The sequence below is a fragment of the Manis pentadactyla genome, chromosome 10, assembly GCF_030020395.1.
Source record: "Manis pentadactyla isolate mManPen7 chromosome 10, mManPen7.hap1, whole genome shotgun sequence".
NCBI lineage: Eukaryota > Metazoa > Chordata > Mammalia > Pholidota > Manidae > Manis > Manis pentadactyla.
The window spans coordinates 69,354,289-69,378,437 of record NC_080028.1 but is presented as its reverse complement, the minus strand read 5'-3'; the positions used below and the strand labels follow the sequence as shown (position 1 = coordinate 69,378,437).

At 44.2% G+C, this 24,149-nt stretch overlaps 1 protein-coding gene across 2 annotated transcripts in view; it reads left to right on the top strand.

The window, feature by feature from the left end:
• The window catches only part of SHISA9 (shisa family member 9), a 252,236-nt gene that overhangs the window by 211,464 nt on the left and 16,623 nt on the right, over positions 1-24,149 (top strand). For both annotated transcript variants that reach the window (XM_036917849.2, XM_036917850.2), the window contains exon 3: positions 18,485-18,640. In XM_036917849.2, coding sequence (XP_036773744.2) covers positions 18,485-18,640 — 156 coding nt within the window. The remainder of the gene's footprint in view (positions 1-18,484; positions 18,641-24,149) is intronic.

The window sequence follows — 24,149 nt, the reverse complement described above, 5'->3', positions numbered from 1 at the left end:
TGGTTAAATTCTTGATTAGCACCAACATTTTTTGTTGTTTTCATTTTAACAGTGCCACACGAGCACAGAGAACTGTTGAATGCATCCCAGAATAAAAACAGTGTATCTTTTGGCAGTTTATTTGGGAAGCCACAATGTGAGAATGGCATGTGCATGCGTGCATACACACACATGCACACGTACACACACTACATGTGCATTTTCATAAGTACAAAATTTAATTTACTGTATGTTCACCATGTGTCAGGCCCTGTGCTGCATAATAGGAATATAAAGAACAAGCGGACCCTGTTTCAGACTCACAGTTGATCAGCAGTTCTCAGCTGGGAGTGATTTTATTCTCAGGTCTATGCCACCCATCCAGGGATATTTGGTGATGTCTAGAGACATTCTTGATTGTCACAACTTTTTGGAAGGAGGGTGCTACTGGCACCTAGTGGGTAGAGACCAGGGATGTTGCTAGACATCTACAGGATGCCACCCCCCTGCCCCAATGCCAAGGAGGAGGCCAAGACGTCAGTGTTTTGAGATGAAGAAACTGTGGTCTAGCAGAAACTAAACAAAAAATCCAGCAATAGAGTCTGATAAGTAAATTCTGTGCCAAAGAAGTTTAGAAGGCTGTCGGGGGGAAAGAATAGGGTACCTAACCCAGCTTGGGGTTCAGTGAAGACTTCCTGGGGGAGGTGATATCTAACAGGGCCTTGAAGGGTGAGATGATCCCAAGTAGAAAAAAACAGAGTAGAAGACATCCTGGGGGACATGGCCCTGAGTGGGGAACAGAGCTGTGGCGGGGCCCACAGGCGGGCTCATGGTGTGGCCTTAAACACATCCTGTCGCTGTGCTGGAATTCTCCCCTCCACCATAAAAGGAGAGACTGGATTAGATGATTTCCAATGCCCTTTTAACTCCATGTTTATTATTCTATGCCTCTACCTTGCATCCATTTGCAAAATACAGTATTCATTATTTTTTTTATTATGGGGCTTCTCATGTGACACCTTTCAATCTCATGTTTGTTTACCCCACCATGAATGACCTTACCCTGGGTCCAGCCTCATTCCAGGTTTGGAGGACACACCGATTCCTCCCTCCTATAACTAAAATCTGCCCCCCACATCCGCTCATCGAGGCTCCCCTCCACCTCTGTGAGAGTCCTCACATGAACCTCTCCTGTGAGTTGCAGAGCTGCGAGCCCAACATTGCCTGGGTGGTGGTCCCGGGAGAGAGGCGCTGGTGGCCTGAATTGGGCATAGGGAACGTGGACATAGAGCTGGGGGCAGGGATGGGTACTGTGAGGTTTGAGGAGTGTGCATGAGAGAGGGTTAACAGGGCTAGGTTAGTCACTGCGGCTGGGGGGCAAGTGACAGAGTCCAGACGTCCTGGAGTCTTGACCTGAGGAGCGGCGTGGCCGCCCTCAAGAAGAGGTGGAGACCTAAGAAGAAGCTGCGTTCCTATGAAAATGGTGTTCCAGATGCTTCTTTCTTCCCGGTAATGGAGCCAGGGGAGCTTTGGGAGCGTGAGAGACCCAGAGGGGTCGAGTGGACTCCCTTACTCTCTCCAGGGCGAGGTAGCAGTGAGACAGGGCTTGAGGGCCCCTTGCGTGGGCTGAAGCCACCTTGTGCCCCGCCATCACCCCCTGAGCACCTGCAACAGACCTGGACTGGGGCAGGGAAAGGGATGCCTGGGCCCTGGCGCTCCATATGGGGCACCAAGAGGGACCCAAACCTGGCATGTCATCACCCTGGCTTGAGCTCCATATCTGTCTGTGGGATGCTCTGTTTCCCCTTTTCAAAAGGCGGGTGATTTCTTCCTATGCTGCTGAGATGCTGTGACAAGCCAATGAGTGAATCAATGGCACAGGCACTTTGGAGGCTGGGAGGTTCTGTGATGTGGGCAAGACGTGCCCGGGGCGGGGCTTTAAGGTGGGTGTAGACCCTATCTCCTACCGTGCCTGGCCAGACAGAAGGCGAAGGTGAAGTTTTATGTGACCCCAGGACAGGCAGGGCCGGTTACAAGGAAGTCTTCAGCTGGTCTTAAAGGGACTTGGGACTGACCCAGTGCTTCTCCGCAGGGCACTGTTACTGCATTGGGTGGGATGAATCCCTGCCTGGGACCCCATAATTGAGGGACACTTAGCCACAATGCCAGTAGCTTCTCCTTTACCATTTTGCCCATAAAAATATGGCCTTGCCTATCCTTCCCAATCCTTCCAAGGGTGGGTGGGGAGCAGCACTGCTCTGCTCAGAACATCACCTGTAAGGAAACCAGGAAAGAGAAGGCGACTCCCTGGGCCCAAAGCCATGTGGCTATTTAGTGGCATAACTGGGATTTGAACCGAGGTACACTCTCTCTCATTCTGAAATGTAACTTCATGTATATTTTTATATACAACTTATCTGTTTTTTTTATTTATTTATATTTAGTTTTCTAACATGTATTTATATTATCTTTTCTCATTTTAATTTTTACAACATACATTTATATATGAAAAACTTTTATAACTTCATCTCTGCTTTACATTCTTATTCTGCTGAATGTTAAAATCTTACATCAGTCCATTAAGATTTCCTTATTCCATTTGTTTTACCTTCTCCCCTTGGCCCCCAAGATGGCATCTAAATTCCCAGGGCCTGACAGAGTAGCCAGGTGTATATGGGGTACAGGGCTGGCCGGTGTCATTTGGCGTCTACAATGGCTTCTACCAATGGATATGTTGCCCAGCCTGGTTCTTGGCCCATGTGAAGCATTCGTCCTCACAGCACAAAGGTGCCCTTTTTCTCCTTTGACCTGAGTTGTATGGACCATGCCATGCCTGCTCCTGTGTATCTCCATCCTCAAGGTCTGTCCAAAGTTGCACTGTCACTTTTCAGAGCTCAGATCTTAATCACTACCTCTTGTGTCCAGGGCAGGGGGTAGGGTGGGGGTCTTAAGCCAGCCAAGGCCAGGTGCTACTCACACAGTAGAGACCCAGCCCAGCGCAGCCAGGCAGAGCCAAGGGCATGGACCCCCCATGGGGATTCTGGATTCAGCCTGAGACTCAGCCCCCCACCATTTACATAACTAGCAGTGTCATTTACATCTGTGAGATGGCTTTTTGACTCAGCCCTATTTTTTTTTTTCCCAAGTAAAATATAATTGCAGGCTTATTGTTATAATATAACCTCACATGGAGGAGTGGGTGGGAGGGTGGGCTGAGGCTCAAGACAGATAATGGCCTTAGGGGCTGCAGCTCTTGGATCACCCACATCTCTTCTCTTCTTCCTGCGTTTAATCGCTTTTTAAGACAATAACTAAGCCATGATGTTGACTCAGCTTTATTCATCCATGTGGTTACTCCGAGGCTGGGCAGGGCACATGATTCCAATTATAGACTGTTTGCCGGCCTGTGGTGTTTGAGGACCCAAGGCTAGGGAGCCTCCTTATTTGCTGACTGGGGAGAGCCTGATTAGCATAGAATCTGCAGTTGCTTCTGCCTGCTCAGACCCCCAGCTGGAACATCTCTCACCCAGGGCCAAGGTCTCACATGTACTTGGGGGTCTGAGGTGCGGAGATCTGCATTTTGTTTCTACCATGGGCAGCACGCAGAACTCTGTCCATGATGATCCACGCAATTACTCTCCTATCTAACTTCTTCCTTCCTTTAGCCCAGAATTCCTTCTCTCTTCTGGACCACAAACAGAGAACTAGCTCAGCAAATGCTCATCCCTAACAATGCTGTGTTTGGAAGCTCAAAAACCTGACTTCTGACTCTTTTGTTGTCTGATTTCATTGTGCAAACTCTCCGTTGAGACTCCGGCTGCCCTGTGGTCATCTGCCCAGGGACGAGGTCCCCTGTATGACAAGAAGAATGTGGGGAAAACAGGGCAGTCAGTTCTTCATAGTGTCCCTTGGCATATGAATTAGGCACAGCTAGGACCCAACACTTTTTATTTAAGAAACTGACATAGTTTGTAAGTATGTATGTATATATATCCATTCATATGATTTTCTTTTTGCTTAATTCTGTCTTGCCCACTAGATTATGAACTCCCAGAGGCAGGAGCTAAGTCCATTTTTTCATTAATGTATTCCCAGTGCCTAGATGATGCTTTGCATATAGAGGCACTCCAAAACCAACTATTGAATGAATGAATAAATGTGATCAGGTCTATTCTGAGGTTCTGTATAGGGAAAACCATGCTTGAACTTGAAGAACAAATGCAAGCATAGTGAAGAGAATTGGAATGTTTCATTCTCAAGTGCTCAGAGCATCTCCTCCACTCATGGGTTAGGTGCAAGTTGAGTTGGGTATGTCTGTGCAGAGAGAGAAGTAGTACAGAATATGGAGTTGATGCTCATCCTGGCATTAGTACACATTTGTTGAGTAACCTTGGCCAAGTCCACCACCACTTTAGGTCTTAGTTTTGGGTTTTTTTTCTTTCATTTTTTTGTGTTTTCATCTGTAAAATATTTCAAGGGACTGGGGAGTCTTCAAGGTACAAAGCTGTACAATCTCCTGAGGAAGCTTCTGCCTCTCTCTTGGGCCTCAATCTTCACAGCTTGCTTCCTCCGATCCCCCTCTAGGCTCCTGGCATGATAGATGGAGCTGGTGCCTGCCCAGGACTGAGAGATGAGCCTCATTTATAGTCTTCAACATTTAATCACTTGGCTATTTGGCAGAGTCATCTAACTCTCCGAGATGCTGGGGGAGCCCGCCCTGCACCAGCAACACACAACTTCCCACCCCTGTGCCTTGGTCTTGGCCAGGGCCCGGGAAATGGGGAACACAGAGGCCAGCCTCCAGTTAAAGGTCTACAAGGCCTTAGAGAAAAACCACATTAGGGCCCAGCAATGTTGCCCAGAGAGCATGAAATGATGAAGTGGCGACCAAACATTAGTGAGCTTGATCTACAACCAGGTACAGTTTCTCAGAGACCACCTAGCTTATCTTTGCTTCTCTTTTCAGTAATAGTATCAGTCATTCTAGAGAAGCCTGATATTAATTATAAGGTGGTCTGAGAATAGAAACTATTTCTCCCTCAGTTGTTGACTTTGGAGACTTTGAGTGTCCAGATATTTCCATAACAATAACAACTTCCTGATATCCATTGAGTGCTGACTAGTGCTAGGCATAAATATCTTTAACAGTTTTATCTTATTTTGCTCTCACAATGCCATTATAAGATAGGTACTATGATCATCACTATTTCTTAGCTGGGGAAACAGTCAGAGATGTTAAGACATTTACTCAAAGTTCATAGCTGCTAAAAGGCAGAACCAAGACTCACACCCAAGCAGACCCACATTGCTCCTCCCTTCTTTTTCAAGTAATGAAGGGGAATCTATTAAATAAACACATGGAACCAGGTCACAGAAGTTTGGACAAGGGGTGGAGGATACTACCCCAGATGCAGTCTATCTATAGGCTGATCTGTGTCCTCAAGGTAAAATAAATTAATAAATAAATAAACGGATCCAATGAGATCCCAAGCAATCAAATGTTTGGAAACAGAAAACAGGCTGAGACATCCTTATGGATTCAGAATCATCAACACCACACAGCACTACACAGAATGAAGAATTCCATATCTCAGGGTGCACATTTGGGGAACAGTCTCCTTTTGCTCATTTGGGGAAGGGTCTCCTTTTCAGAGGCAAAGTTATTCCTGCTTCAGGAGACCCCTGGTGGAGTCATGAGTCCATCAGAGTGACATTTGGAACCCTTGAAGTCAGTATTAATTCATTTTCTTCATCCAGAAATATGTGTTGTGCTGGTACCATGGACCAGACATTGTGCTGGGTGCTGGCGTTAAACCAGTAAGCAAGATGTGCTCACTGCACATTTAGTGTAAGAGATAAGTATCAATTAAATAATCATTCAAGTAAGCAGATTTTGTGAACTGAGATTACAGAAGGGAAAACAGAGTACTGTTATGATTATTATTGTTGTTACTATTATTACCATTGTTACTAGAGCAGGACGGTCAGCCTTATATGGGGGAAGAGGCTCAAGAGTGCCTTGTCTGAACAAATAGATACAAGCAGAGCCCAAAAAGATGAATGGGAAACCAGGAGGACAGAGAGCATTCTAAACAAAAGAAGGGATGAGAGAAGACTCTGAGCAGGGGAATGACGTGTGCATTTGAGGGTCCAAACGAGAGCTAGTACAGCTGGGGTGGGCAGAGACTCATAGGGAGCAAGGAGCTGGAGAGGTGGGCAGCTGCGGGGTCAAACAGGACCTGGTACATGGGACGGATTTTGAGTTTACCCAAGTGGGAACTGATTAAAGGCCTTTTTGCGCATACTGAAAAATTCCTGATATGGGGCTGTCTACAGGGTCCTCCAACCCCTGCTTAGAATGGTCTTTACTAGAGATGTGACATAGGACACATTTCATCCTCCCTCCATGAGGTATGCGTGCTGTGGTAATCCTCTGCAGGACACACGCCTGAGCAGTATGTGTACTTGGTAATACAGTGTATGTATTTGATTTCGTGTTCGGTTAAGCTGAGCCCAGTTTTCTCATTTGTTATATGCTTTGCTTTCTCATTGTTCTCATCTGCTGTCTCAGGCATCACATCATCCATAAACAAAACACTTACCCACTGTGGGCTCACTCCAAAACGCAAAAGCAAATTTCAGAGCAATGAGTGTGGCTCTTGCTTCGCCAATGTGTTCAAACATTTCTCTTAGAGAAATAGCTGACTTTTAGGTAAAGCTCCTTGCATACTGCCTGTCACGTAGCAGGTGCCTGAGAAATGTTCTTTTTTTCTCATCCTTTCTGGTATTAATTAGAATTCAGTTGCATGCTAGGAGCTGAACATATCTCCTGACTTCAGGGGTGCAGGCAAACAGGCACTGGAAGTAAATAAAAATGTTCATGTGGACAAAAGGGGAAGTAAGGGCAGTGAAAAGGGTTGAAGTACATCCCTGCCAAATTGATATGTTGAAGTCCTAGTGCTCAGTATCTCAGAATGTGACCTTATTTGGGAGGAAGGTCGTTACCGATGTAATTAGTTAGGATGAGGTCATACTGGGGAAGGGGAGTCCTCATCCACTCTAACTGCTGTCCATATCAGAAGAGGAATTTGGACACAGATATGCACCCAAGGAGAACATGGTGTGAACAGGAAGGCAGAGCCTGGGCTCCCGCATCTACAGGCCAAGAAGAGATCCTCCCTTAACCCTCAGAAGGAACTAGCTTTGCTGACACTGTGATCTTGGACATCTAGCTCCCAAAGCCGTGAGATGATACATTTCTGCTGTTAAAGACCCCCAAAGGTGGTTACCATGGGGGAGGGGTTGGTGTGGTAGGTGAAGGGGATAAAGAGGCACAAAATCTCAATCATAATATAGATTAGTCACGGGGATGAATGTACAGCATAGAGAATATAGTCAATAGGTCTGTAACATCTTTCTGCATTGAACTACACTACGTCCGTTGGGGTGAGCATTTAATAATGTAGATAACTGTCCAATCACTGTGTGTTGTATACTTGGTACCAATATTGTATACAGACTATACTTCAATAAAAACATAAAAATAAAATATCTAAATACATTTTTTACAAAGCCCCCCAGTCCACAGGGCTTCATTACAGCCTCCCCAGCAATTGGATGCAGAGAGCCGCACGAGTGTTTAGGAGTGAGGGGCCTAGGGAGGTCCCTCAGAGGGCATAAAGTTTAAGCTGATACTGGAAAGATGATTCAGAGCTGGCTTGGGAAAAGACATAGAAAACAAGGAGAGCGTTTTGCAGAAGAAAATAGTATTTTTGCATTTGGTTAATTGTTCCTTTCCAATTTGTTCTGACAAGCTTAGGTAGCTAGGTTCTAATCCCACAACACATTCAGAGGAGACACAGTAGGGACTGAGAGGACTGACTGATAAAACAGATGAATCACGATGGAGGGGAAAGAAAACTATGTAAAACAATGAAATGCAGAGGAGGACTTGGGAGGAGAAGCAAAGGAGCAGAAACTCAGCTGCCTTAGTGCTCTGGCCTCCTGATGGGGGCAGACATCCAGGGTTACAGCCTCTCATGGAGCTGGGGAAATGGCAGCTGTGAGCGTAAAACAACCTTAGGTCTTAATGGTGATGATGCTGAGCCATCAATGCTGAGTTAAGCCCCCTGACAGAGGTCCTGTTTCAGAAGTGAAACCCAGGAATGATAGTTTCTTAAATATACACACAAAGCCAGTTCAAATTAAAATGGCCCTCCTCTTCTTGCCACTGTCTTTGATGGTCTCTCTTATTTAAAATGTAGATGAAAAAGGTCTTCCACCTTCTAGAATAGGGTTAGGGACTCTCTCCCTTGGGCCTGCACAGGGCTCTGTGTTTCGCTGCCTCATAGACGAACCACGCTGATGTTAAGGGTCCTCTGCCTCACCTGTGTCATTCTTGGTCTACCTCCCCTCCCAGACTGTCATCTCCTTGGAGCGCAGCCCGAGACATGAAATAAATCTCTGTCCCCCAGAGCCTGCGTAAAAACTGGTTGGAAGTGAACATTAAGTAAATATTTAAGAACTCCAGTTTCACAATATTCCCATCCTAAATGGTCAAAAAAATTTTTTTTGCATGCTTACAGTTAGAAACCCTCGGGCAACACAAATAAATGTCTCATTTGCCAAAGGTTTTACAAGAGTATATGTGCATTTTTTCTCCATTGGAAATCCCTGCTGGTCCCTAGGAACCAAGATTCAATAAAATGGATTTAATTTTTCTTTCTCCATAAACCTTTTCTTGTGAGAGAGAGAGCCTAGCTTGCTATGTTCTCCTTTGGCAAATTCAGGGTAATTTTGAGTTGGATGTGATTTTTTTTTTTTTTTTTTGCTTGCTTGCTTGTGGCCAGAGAAAGATCTACATGGTGTTTCAAACTATAATTTTCAGGTTTTTCTGTTAAAAATGATGCTAAGTCTAAAGGTTGGGAAAGGATAGTAAGGAAAACAGAGCTAAAATCCAGAGCTCTGTTGTAATTTCTGAATGTCTATTCTCTTGTTATGTTGTGAAGAAAATTACCAGTGTAACTGGCTCCTGCAGGAACGTCTCCTGCCTGGTCCCTCTCATGTGCTGGGTTCTGGGACAACTGAATAATCTGGAATATGCCCAAGAATTCTGAGTCCAGAGAGGGCCTTGTGGAAAACTAACACCCTCCTCTCATGGCCACCCAGCATGTTGTCTTGCTTCCCTGCATGATTGGAGGCAAGAAAACTTTAACTACAGTATGTCGGAGGCTTACCGCCTTTCAGGTGTGAGGCTGAGCACTGGGTACATGCAGTTTCCAAACTTCACAGTAACCCCATGAATAGCTGTTAGGGTCCCCGTTTTAGAGCTCAAAGAAAGGCTCAGAAAGGCTTTCTAACACATCCAAAGGTACCCCTGGAAAATGGAAGAGCCAGAATTTGAATCTGGAAATGACTGGCTTAAAACTCCACTCCTACTGCATTGTGTTCTCTGGGATGGTGTTGTGTGTGTTGTGGGGGGAGTGATTATAAGGCTACATCGTGGGGCACAGAGAGTGTGTTGGAATGAGTGGGAGTGGAGAAGGACCATGGGCAGGGCCAACATGGCCTCAAGAGCCAGGCAACCTTGCAAGCGCTGTAAGAGTTTTGAGAAGATGTTTGGCATGCCTCTAGTTAGTAAGTGGTGCAAGAGCTGGCACCTGTCTGCTAAGCACAGTGCCTGGCACACTGTGGATGCTCAAATATGTGAGGAGGGATGGAAGAATGAGTCCAGTTGGAGAGGTCAGAGCACAGGTGGGTTCCACAAGGCAGTAGGGGATTCTCAGGATTGGGGAGGCCTGCTTGTTCTTTGGATATAAGAGTAAGTTCTATTCTCTGGTTAAAAGAGGAAGCAAAAAGGCATAGGTCTGGTCAACAGTTTACTTGTCTGGGTGAGAAATTTTATAAGAAGGAAGGTACTCAAGATAGAAGTCTCTCTCTCCCTAGAGGAAACTCAATGCTGAGCCTCCAGTTTCTTCCTGGTCCATGCTAGGAGCAGCCTAACGTAGTGGAGGAAATACCAATTTTGCTAAGAGACAAAAACCTGGGATCAAATGCTGAGAGTTACTATCATGCTGTGTGACTTTGGGAAAGTGCCTCAGCCCCTCTGAGCTTTGGTTTCCTGATCTGGAAAAGAGGAGTGTAATACTTAGAGAAATAGGAGTACATTGTTTACATGATGAATGTGCTTTTCTGTTTGGCCTTTCTGAGTATATGGGCTTTGTCTGAGTCGGCCTTGTTAACCACCTGCTTAGGGGAGAGAGGAGACCCACTGCTCCACCATGAGAGGTTCAGGGGCAGGATCCTGCTCTCAGGCCGTCCGGTCTATCAGAGTCATCGAGGAATGCCAACTAGACAATCTTGTGCTCAGACCATACCACTGTTTCTTAACTGCTGCAGGTACCCCCTGACAGCTCAGAGCTTCTTCCCCGTGGATTCCTCCCAGAGTACCAAACAGCAGAGGGAGACAAGAGGTCCCTGCCCTAGGAGTTTCTCTCACCTTGTCATCCAGCATTCCTCTCTCCACCTAGGTCTGAAGAGCAACGAGGGGAAGCTGAGTGACATGATCTCAGTCTCGCTCAACTCTCTCTCTTTTCATCCTCACAGTTTCCCAGAATCAGAAGAATCAGGCTTCCCATCCCTTTTCCACTCCAGAACCCCTTGCCAAAAACTCTGGTCTTGCCAACCAAGCCTAATTCTTACTATGCTCAAGAGTGGAGATAAAGGAATTGAGTAAAAACACTTCCAAAATCAACAGCGTGATTTTACTATATTATTGTCTTGATGCAAAAGCACTTTGTGGGTATCAGGAATTTGAATTTAACTCCCTAAGAGGCAGTAAGAAGTGCCTATGAGCATTGCATGAATTCTAGAGACAGGTTGCCAGGTCCAAAGCATGGCTCTCCCACTTGTAAGTGGTGTGACTTTGGGCTTGTTCTCTGGATATAACAGTATGTTCAAAGAAGAGTCAAAAAGGTATGGATCTGTCCAAGGGTTTACTTGTTTGGGCATGTTACAAACCTGTCTGTGCCTTGATTTTCTCTTCTGCAAAATGAAGTTAATAATAGTATCTCATAGGTATTCTTGGGATGATTAGATAAGTTCACATATGAAATAGTGCCCAGCACCTAATAACACCTCTCTCTGTGTTTATTATGTGTATGTGTGTCTTCACCTTCTTTCTCATTAATCAATGTCATCATCATCATTCCTTCTGTAATAAATTCTAATTCCCAGCCTTACTCAGACATACAGATGCCATGGGCCATCTAGAGCAAAGCTCATGTACTCAGAAAGATGAAAGAGAGAAACACATTAATAACTTGCAAAAGACATTGTCCTTAATGCTGTGCTCTAGTTGATAAATGTGTTTCCCATGGAAATATGGCTTAACAATTCTGATATTACTAGACATGTATACTGGAATTAAACAACTTAGTAAATGGTTGGTGGGTGATGCGTGCCAGGTTTCTCATTATTGGGGTGGGAGGTTGCAAATGAGCAATGAGAGGAGGTTGGAAGGATCCGTGTGATAACGGGTTAGAGCTGGAGATATCAGGGGGAATTCATGTTTAATATAGATACAGATGGCTCCATACATAAATATTTATTGATATGTGTATATGTAAAAGTTAGGATGCACACATAGATTTCCTTACTCTGTTGGCTGAGAAGGACTGCAAGCTGCGAGCACACCTAGCACCCAGATCTTGGTTTCTCCTACCTTCTCCAGGGCTCCTTGGAGAAATGGCTCATTCTAGGATGAGGCATGAAATATACACAATGAGCCTGGAGTACCTTGCATTGCCAGAAAGTAAGGAAATTCTCAAAGAGAAAAAAAGGACATAGAAGCCAACTGAAAGAGTTTCCAGTGGCCAAATGTGGAACAATTTGAGTAAAAGAACAAGGTAAAATCATATTGGTCAATAACTCAAAGTATAAAATGCATACCCATGTGTGCAGACTATTTACCCACATTAAAGTGTACACCCTTTAAAAAGTGATGAAATGAATAATTAAATGGGAAAGAAGAGACAAATCTCCCATGAAGGAGACTTCCAAATAATTTATGTAGGTACTCTATACTCCAGGTGGAGTATAGCTGGCCACCTCTAAGTGTGGTTGTGTGTAATAACTTCCTTCCAAAGAATGTGGTAAAGAAAGAGGGGGAAATAGAGTAACTGTACAGTAGGGAAACTTGACAAACACTCCGTCAGGCAGTGATAAAGGTTAGCATCAGCAGTGATCAGTTCATAGTATGTATCCTTGATAGGTTATCATGAAAATGTCACTTCATCCCCATGGTTCTCCCCACCACATCCATAACCCCAGTCTGGTAATGGGAAAAACATCAGGCAGATCCTAGTTGAGGGCCATTCTACAAACTACCAGACCAGCATTTATCCAAACTGCCAAAGTCATCAAAAACAAGGAAAATCTGAGAAACTGTCAAGTCAAGAGAAAGCTAAGGAAACATGATTAAATTTAATGTGGCAAATGGATGGGATTCTGGAACACAAAAAAGGACATTAGGTAAAAACTAAAGAAACCTGAATTAAGTGTGGACTATAGTTCATCGTAATATATCACTGTTGGCTCATTAATTGTTAACAAATGTACCACACCAATGTAAGATGTTGGTAGGAGAGGAAACTGGGTCTGGGATATATGAGAGCTCTCTGTGCTAGCTTTGCAGTATTCCTGTAAATCTAAAAGTGTTCTACAATAGAGTTTATTTAATTTCACTTATATGTGAAATCTAAAGAAAACAAAACAAAACAGAAATAGGCACAGAGAAGACTGGTTGTTGTCATGGGGGAAGGATTAGGGTGGGTGAGTGAAATAGGTGAAGGGGATAAAGAGGTATAAAAATTCCAATTATAATATAAATTAGTCATGGGGATGAAAGTACAGCATAGAGAACAGAGTCCATAATACTGTCATATCTTTCTGTGTTCATAGATAGTAACTATGCTAATTGAGGTGAGCATTGAATAATGTAGATAATTGTCAAATTACTATGTTGCATTCTTGAAGCCAGTATAACATTGTATATCAACTACATTGCATTTAAAAAAATAAATTAAAAAGATGTACTGTTGCTATACCAGTGCCTTCTAGGGTTGAAATGGGGATTAAAGGAGATAGTATCTGAGGTTCTTTACTAAGTGGCTGGCACTTTATATAGGCTCCACGAAACAACACAATTTGACCATCTTGTGCCTTTCTGTCCTATTCTTCCTCGTGATATGTCTTGAAAGACTTGCTATTGTCACCTTTCCTTCACGATGAGCCAAACCAGTCTAGTTGTTACTTGTCTCTTCTGCACCGAGAAACCCAGAGCATCATCCCCGTGTTTGTGGCTGAACGTTTTTACCTTAATTGACCCTATTTAAATTGCATTCATTTCATTTCTCTGCTAAGTGACTAAGATATACCTCATAATAATGGTACTTACACAGTGGTTACCTTGGGGTAAGTCTGCCAGATGTTTCCAATTAGAGTAATTGTACTTTAACTTTCCTTGAAAACCGTTGTCAAATAGGAGGTCCCTTTTCTATCCTAGAAAGGAGAGCACGGTGACTTCTTCAACTTCTTGTTGGTTGACCCAGGGTCTTGAAAGAATGCGGCTCCAGAGAACATCCAGTCCTCATTAGTTGTTGCTAAGGGTCAGAATGAGTTGCAAAATTTGAATGAGGCAGAGAAAGTTTTCTTGTGGCATTAGACAGGAAGTACTTTCTACAGAGGTGAACTGTGTAAGATATCTCTGGAGCCGAGGTGTGTCTAGAAGAGAAACCATCCTCCTTGGGGCAACCCATTGTTGGTCGGACTGGATTCTCTCAGTCATGACTGTGCTAAGGAAATGATAGCTAGATAGCTGGATAGATAGACAGATCCATCAAATATGTGAATGGGTATGTGTACATATATACATAAAAATACATATGCATATACACATATACATACTATATATATACACATACATACATATCTATCTATCTAGCTCTATATTTCTTCTCTCAGTTGACAAGGACAGGACTTGCAGATTATAACCCACATCTCACACACTCTTTAATCTTCATTCACCTTATTCTATTTTTCAGGGATGCCAATCTGGGCTTACTTCCCATCTACACTTTTGTTTCTTCTCCTTATGTGGATATATTTGTAGAAAATTCACAGAAAAACTGGGTTGCCAAGTCTGGTCCATCTTCCTGTTCAGTAAAATGAAAATAACATTTAAAAAACCCAGTCACAAATGTCTGTTTAATAATTCTTGATTGTTATCATGAGACTGGATTTCAGTATTTCTGAATATGCAGTGCCTGGAAGCTAGCACAAAATGACTCTCTAAAACTGCCAGAAATTTGCATCCTGTGGTTTGGAATGTGAAGGCAGGGATGTGACTTGGGGGCGGCCACGTCTCTTCTTTTGTGAGGGTCACTTTGGCGGGCCCTCTTGGTCATGCCCACTTATATTAAGTAACTACTCTTTGCCCTTAATGTAGCTCAGGTCTTGGGAGGAATCATCCAGTAATGGCATATTAAATATCCTGTTTAATAATAAAAAAGGCTGTCCCAAGTGGGGAGGAACATCTCTACAGATTCTTTTCCTGTTAATAAAGTGTTTGGCATTTCTCTTGGCAATCCTGGAAACAGATTTGAGCACAGTGGGTGGGATCTGGGGCTTGGGGGAGCAAAGACTGGAGAAGCGATCACGCTGGATGAGGTGCTCAAAAGGTGTCTGCCTTTTAACTAAATAGGCTAGTATTTGCGGTTTATTTCCAGAAAGAAAAAAAAAAGGCCTGCCATTATGACATTCATTGGGCATTTTCTATGCACTACTAAGGCAATTGCTATTTCAAATTTCTACTGAATCTCTGTAGAAAACCCAGGGACAAGGCTTTTTGTATCTTGACACAATCCACTGGCCTTGCCTCATAGCCCCATGAGCAGCCTCCCTTCTGGTCAGCTACAGTTTCCCACAGGGAATCCAGGCAACTATTGTACAAGTCAGAAGCCTACGCTGCAAGCAACAGTAAGGGACCCAAAAGCATATTAAGTTATTAGAAAGGGGCTTCTTCCCTATCTCCTCTGCTTCTCTTTTGTTGTCCTTATTCCCACACAGTGAAGAACAATTTTTCTCATAAGTAGGTTCAAACTCACTTCAATTCATGGCCTCCTAGCTTCTTAATCCCAAAGGTTCCAGATAGAAAAATTCAGGGAAGAGCTCTGATTGGCCCAGCCTAGATCACAGGCTTGCTTCTGGCCCAATCACTGTGAGAAGAAGGAGATGTTGTGATTGGTCTGATTTGGATCACATGCTCACATCTGTGTCCAGAGGGGTGAATTATTGGTCTGATTTACAACTGCCACCTCTTATATCTGAGTAAGAGTCTCTCTGGCCACCAGAGCTACTTCACAGTGAACTTGGTGGGTTGCAAGCACTGAGGAATTACTGTCTCCCAAAGCAGCTCTCAATTAATGACTGGTGGGAGTTGGTGTGTAAATACTAAGGTGCTCCTGTCCCATTGGTGACAGAATTCTGAGACATGCATTCAATACCATTTACCAGAATTCCAGAGTAGGATTAAGGTGCTCCTTGCTTAGCATTGCCCTCTTTATCTGCTCCTTTCTCTTCCCTGTCTCCCTCCCTCCCTCCTTTTCTAGCAGTATTTTCTGAGATCCCCTCCCAAATATGCTTGTACTTGAGTCCTTATGTCTGTGACATCTTCTGGGAAAATCCAAACTAAGACAGTTACCATGAAGCTCAGCTCATCTATGACTCAAATGGGATGCAGCAGTGTGCCAAAGGAAGTGGTAGTTCTGAATATATAAAAAAAAATCAGGTATTTGTATCATATATTTTTTATCATATATCATGAAAAAAAAAACCCCACAGAGCTGCAAACAATGAGAACACACAATAAACCTCTTCCCACTGGACCAACATTTAGGCACAAAAATGCACTTGTCCAGAGGAAGCAGGCAGACCTCCCCAGTAGATTGCTCTTGAGAGGAAAACTTCAGAGCACCTTGCGTCTGGGCTACAATGAAAGCTATATTTTATGCAACACTTTTTCCACTATAATCTTGGGTCTCTCCCACCCCAGCTAAATCTCAGCCAAAAAGCAATCTTGGCCGAAAGATATGCTCACCTCTTCAGAAGCAGGCTAAGGGACTGTGTTACTTGGCTTCTGTCTAGTGACATTCCCATTAGAGAGTTGGGTTTGTGTGATGGCCCATGCATGTGTGGTGATAAAAATACTTTCCTTATCTCTGTGTCTCAGCTGTGGTATTCACCTATTCACCGTTTTTCCATTTGGGTTGATTGGTTTGTAAAGCCAAATGTATTCCATGCATGTCATGGGTTGAATTGTCTAGAAGCAGCATTTTAGAGAGGGGCTCAGGTGCATGAGACTCAGAGGGAGTGCTCTTCAGGTAAAACACACACATACACACACACACACACACACACACACACACACACACACACACACATACACACACACACACACACACACCTCTAAGGTTGTGAGGGAAACAAACTGAGAAAGATAAAGGGGCCCCACGAGGATGGGTTCTCAGTCTCAAATAAAGTCTAGACGAGGAGTTGTCAAACTAGGGCCCTTGGACCAAATCCGGCAGCCACTGGTTTTTGTGAATAAAGTTTTATTAGCATGGCCACACCCATTCATTTACATAATGTCTATGTCTGCTTTCTTCCTACAAGGGCATAGTTGAGTAGTTGTAACAGAGACTGCATGACCTGCCAAACCTAAACTATTTATAATCTTTCTCTTTACAGAAAAGTTTACGACTCCTGCTCTGAACTTGTCCCAGTCCATGGGAGCTCCAGAATCCATTGTTCCATAAAGTTACCCCCACCTTGAGGCAAGGGGCTGGTCTCTGTACCTCAGTATCAGCTGGGCATTGGTTGCCAACCACCCCAGGGGTTGAGGGTGAGGTACATGAAGAGTTTTCAGTCCAGGGTGGTGACTTGTCAGCCCAGAACAATTTTCTGGATTCTAGGGCAGCTGTGAGTTAGCAGCTGGCAAATAGGTGCCTTTGCTGGTGCATGTGCTGGGCACCACTGGCATCTACTGCCATGTTTATCGGGATCCACACGTGTGCTCCATGAACCTGGAAAGAACCTGTATGTCCTGCCTAAACAGCCACATGAACTCTCCTGGACTCCCTGTCTCCTCTTTCACTCTTGCCATCATCCCATTACTCTCAGGGTGAAGATGGAAACCTTACAAGATCCCCTGGGTCCTGCCAACCTCTCCAGCCCCACCTCAATCTACTTCCCCCAGACTGTTCTCCAGCCAACCTTGGCAGTCTTTCAGTTTGTGAGAGCGCAGCATTCCCTCCAACTTCAAGGCCGCTGCCAGTGCTGTACCCTCTGCCTGGGACACCCTCCCCCCACCCTCCACCTCCCACTGTACTTCCCTGGCATCTAGTTCTCCAGATCTCAACTTGAAGAACAGTTCCTCAGAGAAACCTTGCCGAACCTCTCTCCCCATGAATCCCATTCCCTCTGAGTAGCCAATATTCAGTTCATGTCTTTACTTATTTCTTCTTGTCTTTGCAAACCCTAGCACACAAAACTGTGCATAGGTTTTCCTTTCTTCCCAAAAATACTATGTTATTCGCATTACTTGGACGTTTGCTTATTTCCCCTTAACATACAAACCATAAACTATCCGATTTGACATGTATAGAATTAACTGATTTTTAACTCATTTTTTTCTTACAGCTGCATGATAGTCCATCAATGTATGTACATATTATGCATATGATATAGTTATGCAATAATTTATTTAATAATTCCCTTATTGATAGGAGTTCAGGTTGTTTCTCTGTGTCTGTGTGTTTCACTTTACAAACAATGGTGCAAAAAAATGATTCTGAAGGGATATTCTTATATTCTGATGCTTATATTTCTGAAGTCTCAATCCCTAAAAGTGATATTATTTGGCCAACATGTACATGCACCTTAAATTTCAATACACACTGCCAGATTCCTTTCTGCAAATATACCAGATCAGCATCCACCATCCATTTATAAGACTGCCCCATCTCCAACATCTTGGCCAGTACTGGTGTCCTTCAATGCTTTTAATGCTTTCCAATCTCTTGACAAAGAAAAGGGCTTTTCATTGCTGTTCTGATTTGCATTTCCTTGATTATTACTGACGTTGATCATCTTTTTGTACAAATATTGTTTTGATAACAAAAAGAGCTTCCATAGTGACAGGAACTTATGTTAATTTAGAGGGGAGGTGGAAAGTTCTAGGCACCTCCGTTTGCCCTTTACCCATCCATCCTCAGCTGTTCTCCGATAATAAGTGTGGAGTGGGTTCCCGGTATCTGCACAACCTCTGCCATTGTTCCTGTCTCATCCCCAAGGGTGGGAAGTTTGGTCTCCAGGGATGTGGTGATGGTGGGGGCGGGTAAAAGGTCCTGCCCTATCTGTGACCATCTCCCACTGTCTTTGCTTGCAGACACCACCCAGATGAACAACGCAGTGCCCACCTCCCCTTTGCTGCAGCAGATGGGCCATCCGCATTCGTACCCCAGCCTGGGTCAGATCTCCAACCCCTATGATCAGCAGCCACCCGGCAAAGAGCTCAATAAGTATGCCTCCTTGAAGGCGGTCGGTAAGCGCTGCTTCGCTTCTCTCTCCTCTCCCTCCCTCTTCCTTCCAGACCTCTGTCATCCAACATTTTTCTTCTTCCGTTTCTGTCTTTCTCTTTCTTCTTAGATCTATCCATCATCTCTATCTCTCAACATTTCTCTCTTTGTTTCTATCTGGAGCCCAAGTGACTAAGGACCAGAGCTCCTCAGCCACTTTCTCTCTGACTCAGATCAAGTCCTACCTTGCCATGTGGGGCAGGGTGGGTGGGAGAGGGGCACGTGTGGGGCTACTTCCTACAGAGCAGAGCTTGCCTGGACGCTATCTGGTCCCACTGACCCCCTGGCCCCTCTGTCATCCTCCATGTGCCCTAGGGAACCCTCAGGGAACCTAGACACAGAATCCAGGGCACTCTGTCTCGAGGTGCTTTGCCTGTAGGTGGCTAACACTCCTCATCCACGCCTGTATCCATCTTGCGAGGCGCAGCATTCCCATCTTGGCAGTCTCTGCTCTTTGGGATGCAGTGGGCAGCCTGGACCCACTGCTGAGTTTTTAAATGCTTTGGCCCTTTAATACACTCTGTTTCATTTTCTCATGACGACCCAGAAGGGAAAGCACAACTGTTATCCCAATGGTCAGGTTAGGAAACCGAGACTCAAGGGGACTAAAACTTACCTTGGCCCAAATGAAGCAGCCCCCGGCCCACAGAGCTGAGACTTGAACCAGGAGCCTGTGCTCTCGCCACTGTCCCACAGCCCTGGTCCTCCTTCAGTGCACACCCCGCTCCCACTCCTGCATGAGGGCATGTATCATGCATGACCCTGACGGTGACGTGGCTCCCAAACAGATCACTCATGGAAGACTTCTGTAGGATGGAAGCAAACTCTGGGCAGGTGCAAGACCCACAAACCATGTGCTTTCTTTGATTCCCAACTGCTCATTTCGTTTTCTTCCCCCGCTGCCAAGCCCCGTGTTAGAGATGGACTGAGAGACACTTGCTGATCGATTCCAGGAAGAAATCTATTTCCATTATAGTGTAACCCTGGAAGCCATAGCACAGACACTGTGGCATGGCTCTGATGCTCACAGTAACCATGGTCTGCCAGCATCAGATTCCCCAGAGGAGTGCATTGGAGCCCAGCAGAGAGCCAGCCACACACTAGGAACTAAGTAAGCATTTGGACCAGGAGTCTACCTTTAGGAACTTATGTTCTCTGATCTCCTGGAACTTCCAGATGCGATCATCCAAAGAGGGGTTGAACCCAATTTATAACAAGGGCCTAGGTTGTGCAGACTGACACACGCTTTTCTAAATGCCAAGCTTCATACAGCCTTACATACCAGTCCCACATTTCATGTTGAATTTCTGCACACAACTCAGTCCTCATCTATGATCCCAGGTTCCCTCTTTTCTATAATGTGTGTTTACATAGCATATGCATCCTAAGCATGTTCAAATAGACTCAAATATTACTAGGGAGAGATGAAGGCTGTTTCCTAGGAGAGAGAGACTGAGGGCGTCTGTGCCAATGGAGCTGCAGAAACCTTCTATTTGGTGGCCTGCCTCCAGCTCTGAGCCTCACATTTAGGTGATAAATAGCATCTGCTGTTATATTTGATTCTGCTTTTGGCATTAAAAACATTATCCCAGACATCTTTTTCCTTTTGAACTGGTCACATTACCCTAAACAAGTCATTTCTTCAGTTTAGGCCCAGTGTCTTGCCGCCTCCCCCGATTCCAGACCCAATAGCTCTTTGGGTAAATAATGGATGGATATTCCCACAGAGCTCCCTGATTCTCTCCAGGATTTATGCAGGGCCTCTGTGTGAGGCACATGTCTGCAGTGCATCTGCAATTAAATTTGCAGTATAAAATATGACACTTCTTGCATAACCCTTTCTTCCAGAAAAGAAGAACTCTTGAAATGTTTGCTGAATGAATGAATGAGCTTGTCTTCGGCATGAATCAAAGAATAGCTTAAGTATAAGGGAACCCTCCTAATCTAGTGAGCTCTGAAGGATCTCACTCCCTAATCCTCTTCATCTCTGTCCTGCTTCTCTGACTATTGTGGGAGCTCACAGGGTTTATTTGGGTTACTGATGATCTTGTAAATCTCTAGGAGTAGAGGTCCAGAGAGGAGCAGACAGAGGGACTGCCTGACCAACGGGCTACCGAGGTGTCCAACATCTCTACCCTCACAATGAAATGCAAATCCCATAATAAACATTCTTTCAAGGGTTCTTTATTAAAGGCATAATGTGACCACAGTGTGAATGATGAAATGCATTTCATTAATGAAATCATTATCACCCAGGAGAGCAGCTGCTTTAAAAATGGTTTGCTGTTGAAACCTCAGCAACCTCTGATAACCAGACTCATTTTCTAAAAAGTTTGACCCAGTTAATATGAGGAGGTTTGGACAGCCTTTAGGGTTAACCACCAAGTTCAAAAATGCTTCTGGGAAATAAATTTCTCTTGACAGCTTTAATATCCAGAACACCAGGTGGGTTTGAGCCAGTCACTGAAACTCTCCGACCTCAGCTTCTTCACATGAAAAAGGAAGAATGAAAAGTGGGGGAACTTTAAAATTAGAAAATTAACCAATTCCAATTGGCCCTTTAATACACACTGTCTAGCTGTATTAGAATATATTCTAGTTATTAGAATACTGGTGGGCCATTAATGTGCCACATTCAGTCCCTACCAACTCAGAAGAGAAAAGGGTGGTAACGTTGGATCTTTCTATTTAGTTTAGTTTAGTTCACTTGTTGAAATCACATTCGTGTTTAAAGCAAGCCCTTTTCTTTCTATAATTCTGAGATTCGGCATGTGCACCTGGTTATATATAGTATGTGTCTACAGAATAGTTTGTATTCCCAAGGGGTTCACTGTCCAATTATTGGTAAAAGACCAGCATGCACTAGGGAGGCGTCAGAGGCTAACCTCATCTGACTCCACATGAGGAGTGAAGGGGTTGAATTAGGATTTGTTCGATCCATTCATTTATTCATTCCCTAGACATTTAATCTGGTATCCCTTGATTGTGGACCCCACTGAGGCATGAACCAAGTCTGGCCCATTCATTGATGTATCCCCAGCACCCAGCACCACGGGGAAGTTAATAAGTGCTCCCAGTACATATTCGTAAAGTCAGTGAACAATAGCAGGTGGTAGACACCACACCAACACCACATCAAGGCAGGAGCTTGAGATGATCAGCAGAATGGCAGAAGGTAGCATGGCCCCTGCAATTGTTCAGGACTGAGTTTAAGACCTAGGTCAGACACATATCAACTACTTGCAGAAATTATTAAATTATTATTTAAGCTCCTCAGGTCTCAGTTTCCCCATCTGCAAAATGGCGATTAAAAAAATACACAGATAAAGGTTTGTTTGGGAAGAGTCAATGGTGTGTGGAGAGTGCTGAGCCTGGCATGGAGGCAACTCTGTGAATACTGCCACGTATAAAAGTCTCCAGACCAGAGTTGTGTGTTGGCATATTTTTCCTCACACCTCCAAAATACACTGGTATCTGGGTTAACATGCAATTGCTCTGATGTGCTTAGAGGGAGAGAGTGTTGGATACATATTCTTCATTCCAGTTTGATGGGAAAGACATACACACATTGAGAATCTGCTAAAATAAATCAGCAAACAAACAGCAAATGACTTTTCCGAGCTGTCCTGAGGACGAGTGAAGGGCCCATACCTCTTCACTCTCCCCATCTATAGCCTGGACAGTGAAAATCCATGCCCAGACATAGGGCTACTCTAATCCATCCAAGAAAGATCCGGCTTCACTCAATCGACTCTCTTCACTAAGTCAGAAGTGTAGATGTAAACCTTTTAGATTATTGTCCATGGAGATTGAAGTCAGGAAGTATGGGTTGTGATAGACTGAGCTCAAATATAACCTGAAAATTCAGTGAAGCACACAAGTCCCCTGGTCTCAGCCATCCACATGAAGCATGGTTACAGATGTGAGAACCCACTTTATGGTTCCTCCAAGGTCAGTGTTTGCAAGACAGGAGGGTCACCTGATGACTCAGAGAGGGGTGGCTTTTGCCTCCAGAGCTGGAAAAAGATGACATTTTTTTGTGTGTAATTTCTGATGGTCTTTGCAGACAGGAAATTGTCTACATGTTGGCATTTATCTCCTATTAGCCCTGTGTCCAGCTTTCCCACCAGGTGTGCTAAGAGGTGAACTGACCACGTGCCCTTGCCATGCTTCAGTGCAACCTTAGCTGTTCGGGTGACAGTGAGAGAAAAAGGCTGTATGTACCAGCCATTGACAAAATGCTGTGGTGCCTTTGTTTCTAATTCAAATTTTTAATAAGAAAAGATTTTCTCTTTTGCTATTTGACAGATGATCGACTATTTTGCCAGGACCACGTTACATTGTCCAGTAGCACTTTGTAAAATCACAGCAATGGTGCACATCAGTGTGGCAGGAGTTCCCCCTTCACTCTTGCTCAGGGAATCATGAAAACCCTATGTAATGCGTGAGGCCTTGGCTGTAGACTGACTTCTACTAGTTTAATTTTTTTTTTTTAAGTTAGGGCAGAAAGAGCTAATATCATTGAACTCTCAAGCAGGTTCTTTACGAGCGAGTTATTAGTCCCACCATTTGGCAGATGTGGAAGTGAGGCTTGATGTGGTTAAGTAGTTTTCCTAAGGTCACATTTTTAGTAAATGGCAGAGTCAAGAATCATATTCAGGATTGCCTGATGCAGAATCCTAAGAATCCTTAGTAATTCTTTCATCAGACAATTCTGTCTTCCACAGAGCAATTTCTGGCATCAGAAGGATATAATCAGGAAAAGTAAAAAAAAAAAAAAAAGGTTGATGAATTTATTAATTGTTTTTCTCTGTTTGGAGGTAAACATTTTCCCAAGACGCTGACCATAACTGAGGTATGACATATTTCAGGTGTGCTGTAGTTGAGGCATAATTCACTATAATGAAATATAGAGATCATAATTTTACAACAGTGTGATTGTTGAAATATACACGCCCTGGAGGTAACCACATCCCAGTAAGGATGAGAAATACTGTGATCCAGCAGAAGGTTCCCTCATATGCCTTTCCTCTCAATGCCTTAGATCCATCCCCTTTTAATAGGTATTGAGTTTTTCACCCCACAAGTATTTAATGTCCATCAAGTATGTGATGGGACAGACCTTCACTGCGCAGTTGGAAGCTATGTGCCATCTTTGCCCTTATTATCAATGGATTTAGGTAACAAATTTGTTACAGCCTTGTCATAGCTAAGCCCTGTCTTAGTAGTGGGGGCAAAGGTTCCTGCCTTTAAGGCAAACAGAGATAGATTTGACTTGGGAGTAAGCTGGCTTCCTTGGGGTCAGTGACTAGGCAGGGCTTGTGTCCACCCATGCGGGAAGATCTGGGCCACATCACTACCTCCTGATGCCAATGCCCCGGCTCATCAAGGCATCAGGGGCGGGTCCCACTTAATTTTAACTTTGTCACTCTCCTGCCACTCCAATTTCCCCTCTGTTGTGATTGATGAGGGTGT